Source organism: Vollenhovia emeryi, unplaced genomic scaffold (genome assembly GCF_000949405.1).
Source record: "Vollenhovia emeryi isolate VEMERY1.0 unplaced genomic scaffold, V.emery_V1.0 DF939129.1, whole genome shotgun sequence".
Taxonomy (NCBI): domain Eukaryota; kingdom Metazoa; phylum Arthropoda; class Insecta; order Hymenoptera; family Formicidae; genus Vollenhovia; species Vollenhovia emeryi.
In genome coordinates, this window is record NW_011967237.1 from 577,660 (window position 1) to 584,050 (window position 6,391).

The following is a 6,391-nucleotide window of genomic DNA, read 5'->3' on the forward strand; positions in this document are numbered from 1 at the left end:
CGGAATCGTATTTGAGGGGCATTACAGTTCGGTCGTTATATCCGACGTAACGTTGGCGCGGAATTTTCTTCCTAGTGTTTCCCTCGCGGAAATTCGCTGCGGCGGAAAAGCGAAGGTCTCGGAGTCGATTCCGCATTGCAGAACCGCGCCTGATTGATTGAGAGAGATGCACTTGCGCAAAATTGAATATTTAATCTTGATACGACGGAGAGAAAGAAAGAGAGGGGGGGAAGGAGAGCACGTGCGGAGAGATATATTTACTGACAAGTGCATTATTATCTCTTTCAGGAGGACACACGGACAGGGATGGCATGAGGGAGGGCTCCGGCAACGTTGCCGACGTGGTGAGTGGATTTAATACACTTTTCTCCGCGGTGATTTACCTCAGTTTACCTTAAGGGGATGCTGGAGTGACGGCTGAACTCCGACGGGATAGTCTGAAAATTTCAAAGACATAATGCGGCACGAATTAGACCCGAAACCTCAATGTGTCTTATATGAAAATGTGCCACCGTGCAGTCCACACGCCGCTCTGGTATTGTTTTGCACATAAAAGCCAATAATAAGATTTACAAACGCAATAACTGTAATGCGACTCGGTCGGTAAATCAAACCGCTCCAGCAACCCCTTATTTTTCGAACCCGCGCGCCTCGCCCTCGTGTCTCTCGTTCGGGGGAGCTTTTCGCCGGGGACAAAATTCTCCTCGGGCGGTTATCGTCGTTATCTTTTGGCATCTCGCGTCAAAGTGACCGCGTTGGAAACAGCCGCGCGGAGTATTTTCGAAAGCCTCCGGGCTGTTGGCGCCGAGAAGTAGGCTACCGGGTTAATACTCGGCGGAGCGACGGCGCGGCGGCGGCGGCGGCGGGGGGAGGGGAAGGAAGGAAACGGGAGAAAAAGCGAGAGGCGGGGGGAAAGAAAAGAAGGAGGAGAAATTTAATATGTCGCATTACCGATGTAATTGAACCTGCGTAGCGAAATGTATCGTACCGGCCGCGATTTCTTGCGTTTGTGTTTCTCTCCGCCGGACGACATAGTAAACCGAGTGGCCGGAAGGGACGGAATGTGCGGAGCACGGTACGAGTTTGAACTAACGACTTCCTAAAGGGACAAAAGCACGGATGTACACTGTGTACACACGTAGCGTAGACGGCGGTGAGACGCGAATGCTGCTTTAACTTGGCGAAAAATCGGACGTGTTTTATCTCGATATTTTACTACTCCCCCACCCCCCCCCCGCGCTCAGTGTGACTTAAGCGGAAACTCCTCTGGCATCTCCTTCTCTCTTCGCAATCTCTCGCGAATGAGCTCGAACAAATTGAGCCGGTTATTAATTAAAATAACGAGTGTTATTTGCGTAGGAATGCGGATACTAATTAAACAATGCCCCATTCGAGTAATATCCGCCTGTGTATTAATTCTTCCTCCACGCGCATTAAAATTCCGCAGTGGATTCTGCCTCATTAAAAGTTATCGGGCTTTTTGATTTTAATAAATTGTCGAAAGTTTCTATTATTCAACTTCCGGCACCCCCGTCGCCTTTGATCAATTTCCGCTCGAACTCCGCATTGTGCGCCGAATTGTGCGTCGCGACGGGGGGGAAAAACGTTCCAGGCGCAAGAAAAATCTCGAGCATTATCTCATTATTGAAGGTAATTGAGCTTTTAGCTTCGCAATAGCTGGATTTTAGAAATTTAGCGCCCGAATTTATTGACAAGTAGAACAAGTCTCAGTAACTTGGAAGCAAATCCCAATCGACTCGCGCGTCTCACTAAATGATAATATTATAAAAGGCTCGTTCGAAGGAGCGTTTTTGCCACTTTTCACTCGCCAGCGACATCGTACACTTCATTCAACACGCTTCGGTTGCGATTCAATGAGACATGAATCGCCGACCGTTACAATTAACTGCGGAATATCCGGATATAAGGTGAGCAATTGGCGCGCTAATAAGACATAAAGCGCCGCTCTATTAATATACCGGTGATATTCCAAGTCTTGTACTTCTCCAAGTTTATTTTTAACGTATATAAACGGTGATACGCTCGGCGATAGGCGGCATTTGGCACGTGTGACAGAGTGTCGAAAGCTGGAATGCGAATGCCCGATTAATAAGCGTTTCAATTATGATTACAGTTGGCGATCAATTATACGCAAGAATAATCGCGAAAATAATCAATTGCCATTGTTGTAACGCGATCGCGTTCAATTTTGCGCCGGCGAGGAAAACACGACGGCGTTCGCGGGGCGAGTGACAGGTGACAGCAGTCGTTGCTCGTGTACCTCGTTACTCGCTATTCATTATGCAATACGCGACAGAATTAGATCTCGTTATCGCCCCCGTACGATTTTACGTCGCCGACGTCGGCCACGTGTCGTAATAGACACGAATGTAATCGATATTAATCGGCACGTTTCGACGGCGCGGGCCGTCCTACGGCCGCGGACCGCTCGCAATTAACGGCACGGTATTAATTAGCGGATTTATCTGCGCGGCGCGTATACGGATACAATGTGTCGTCGCCATAAATTGTACGTATCTCGCGTCCCATTTGTTTCGTTAGTGCGCTTAAACGAGATTTGGATACGTTTCATCCGCGAACACTGACGCCGACCGTATTATTCCGTGTCGCTCGCGTGTGGAAATTGCAAAAGTATCTCGCCCGCTTTAAGGCGGATATATATTGCCCGTGAAACGTGATATATAACATATATATATGTAAATATTATTATTACGTTTACGCGACGTATTACGTGCTTCTCAAGACGTCTTTTCAGTTTATCTTTGTATTTATTTTATAATTTTCGATAACCGACGCGAGTATATTTAATCAGAAATTGGACTTGGAAGTAGAAAAATACACAACAGAGGTAGACTGCGTGTAAATACTTTTACTAAAGAATATTTTTCATTTTTAAATTACATATCGCGTGTCCTTTGTTCTGCTAAATAGAAATTATGCCGAGGAATTTATTTTTCGAATTTCGATACGTGTGTGTGTGCGCGCGTGTGTGTGAAGGCGCGGAATCCTACAAAATGTCTCTTTCTCTCTCTCTTTTCTTTTTAAGTCTAAAACGATTTCGCTCGTGTCGAACGCAATGTCGCACGGTCTCGGATATGAAAAATTCTCGAAAGAGCTGCACACGATACATTCTTTGATCACGTATCTGTGAAGTACCGGGCGGTCGCGCTTTATCGATAAGATCTGGTCTCCCCCGGCGTATCTAACTTTCCCGGACACTTTTAAGCTTCGCACTGTGACGCCGATCGTATTCACCCAAGCAGAGATAGAGGCGAATATATCATCTCGTTCTATATTTAGTCGCTGCGACACGAGAGCACTGAAATGTTGGATGCAGATCTGAGGCACAGCTACCGGTGGCATCTTCATAGTTACGTAGTCAAAGGGGTGCACCTGGCATAACTACTGCTTTGCCTTCGGGCATTAGACGCGCATATAGCTATACACGGGGTTAACCGCTGGGGAATTTTGGTACACAAGATTGAGTTTATTAGCAGGAATTAGCAGATACATTTCCGGGTATTACTTAATTGCCATACGGTTTTTCGCGTAATCCTCGTAGGGCGGGCTAGAGGAAAGGGTACGCTTGTCGACACAAAAACTCTCGTTGCTCTATTATTGCTGATTCAGGGAGTTAACTTTAGCGGCACGCACTTCACGTCGCTCGAGACCCGTCGGGATGATCGTCCGTTTGTAACAGATTGCAGATCGCGCATTTTTACGCAAACGCGTTCGCGGCATCGAGCAAACGCAACTCAAAATCAAATATAATATTAGGAATCCAGGACCTTGATTACCGTCGTAAAGATAAAAGAGCCGCGGAATCACGATGATCGTGTGGGGTCGCCAATGGCCGTTACCGCATCTACAAGATAAGCAAATACGTTTTTAATGACATACGTCATCGGTCTTTCGCTTCTCTCTCTCTCTCTCTCTCTCTCTCTTTGCTTCCCTCTCTCTTCTTAATAGCGGAGATGGCGGAGGCGGATCCATGTGAACGGCCTCCCGACTTTCCTCTCGATCCCTTCTTCCGCACGACTGAACCCGCTCGAATACGTCGACGAGAAACCGCGAATGTCAGAAACTGAATAATAATGCTGACACTGCCCATATTCGACGTTGGCTCCTTAATTAAGAAAAGTAATTACTTGGGCGAACGTGCGTTCGGCCGCATATAGAGCGCTCTCGTGTTAATCTTCCTCGTGAGAACAATGAGCACAGAGAGGGGTAAACCGCTGACCAAACATGTATACATTAATCCGACAATGTGTGGGTATTAAGGTCGTATTGCGGTGTGCGAGTATTAAGACGGTGTACGCGCGTGTGTACGCGGCCAGCGAGTGAACAGCGAGCGCGAAATTAAATTTATTTGGAACTTCTTTGACGTGCGAGCGAATCGGGCTGAACGCGAATCGAACGTATTTCTATTTGCATTCTCGTGTCCGTTCGTTCATACACGCCCGTCCTTAGACGCTAAGCGATATCGGTAATACCGTACGATTATTAGGTCGCCGCAAAAGGTTGATCGTTTTCCTATCGAGCTCTCTGATGCATTGAATTAGAAAACCCCTCCCAAAAAAAATAAAATAAAATACTTTAGGAAGGAGATTAAACAATTTCTCGCTGGATGAAAAAAGCATATTGGAGCCCCAAGGCGACAATTTTGCTTCCAATTTCCGGAAATTTCGTTTTCAACTGTATTTGACAAACATGAGGCGATTTCCTGCGCCTACCTAATATCACGTCGAGTTAAAATTCCAACGAGTTATTCGAATTGTTTGCAAGTTAGATTAGTGACAAATATTAAGTTTTAACGACAAGAATTAACGAGATATGTTATTATTCAATACCTAATTCATCTGTTTTCAAGTTAGTTGGTTATCGATGAAACTACAACACGATACAAATATGGTTAAATATGGTTTTCTAAAACTCTTACGCTAGAGAAATCTAAATTTTCTTGATATTTTATTATCTGTGACATTTCAAAATAATTTCTACTGCCGCTTGATATATTTCGTTGAGAATTGAAGAGTTGGAAAAAGTTCCGTGGTGAAACGGGAATTATTATTTTCGTTAAATAACACCGTGGTATCCCTGACCAAAAGATTAGCGTCCACTGCTTAAACAGCTATTATTGCGTTGTTATTTACAGTAAATAATAGCCTAAGCCCGATAATTCCGACTAATACCTCAGAATTCGCTAGCGATTTACTCTTCCGACAGTAAATTCCAAGTTATTTGAACGTTCCACGAGTGCAATTTTGACCCATGTTCGACCATGATGGAATGTACCCATTAGCACGTTGGAAATGGACGTTGCAGTTGTAGTCGGAAGAGGTATAAACCGCCTTTTATCGCAATTACGATAGGCTATTCGAGGGATGCAAAAACTTGAACTGCATTTACTTAATCCATTAACGACCGATACCTTTACCTTCGGGATTAAAATTCTGTTGCGCGTAAAAGTTGTTTTTTAAAAATAAGTTCCTTTAACTATTTAATTTCAAACACTAAATTAACTAAATTAACAACTCGATCTTAATATCAATATGAGGTATATTACACATAAAAATTGGCTTGTAGCGTTCTTTATTTTTTATAATTATAGTTTTTAAATATCAATATTGAGTGAAATCGTAGCTAAAAATTGTAGGAAGAGACAATGTTTTGTTTAATCGTATCAATAAGAAGAAAATAATTTGTCTTCTGTTACTCAGTCAATGCTGATAAATTAACGAGTCTCTCTCTTTTTTTTCTATCCCTGTTGGAAAAAATGGATACAAATTTTTCTAATTGATGCAGCGCCTCGTAGAACGATAAGCCGAGAGTAATCGATAGATAATTTGAATGAATAAATAAGTATGGGGCGTGATGATGAATTTTAATGACATTTGCCTTCGCGCCAGCGGTGTTTCTTGCCGTAGGCTTATGGTATTATCGTAGCGTTCTATCTATAGTAGGTAGAGGTATATATCCGCTCCGTCGACACAGGAATTCCATAATGCATACAAATATCTATAGCTGTCGTTTATTGATAGGCGGATGCGAATCCGAACGTCATCGCGAGTATCGTTTTCGCATTTGCGCCGGTATGCGCTAAACGTCAGCGCTAAATACCAAAGCCGTATACGCCCCTGCTCTGCAGCTCACAATCGGTCAACGACGACGGCGAGCTGCTGATTCGATCGTATGCTAATTTCATTGCTGAACACGTCCGTAGCAATCTTCGACGGCATTAACTCTTTGACACTTTGACTGTTGCGTTATACATGACGCCCGCTCGGAGTCGGAGCGCGATGGAAGTACAGAGTAATACAGATAAACGGTTTTACATGAATAAATTGCAGATGTCGAACACCATTTTTTT

At 44.0% G+C, this 6,391-nt stretch overlaps 1 protein-coding gene across 1 annotated transcript in view; it reads left to right on the top strand.

Annotated features, from left to right (window-relative positions):
* The first annotated feature begins 290 nt into the window (after positions 1–290).
* LOC105568384 (probable serine/threonine-protein kinase yakA) overlaps positions 291–6,391 on the top strand; it is a 65,886-nt gene continuing 59,785 nt past the window's right edge. Inside the window, exon 1 of the mRNA XM_012024023.1 lies at positions 291–344. Within this exon, the coding sequence (XP_011879413.1) occupies positions 312–344 (33 nt within the window). The 5' untranslated portion in view covers positions 291–311. The remainder of the gene's footprint in view (positions 345–6,391) is intronic.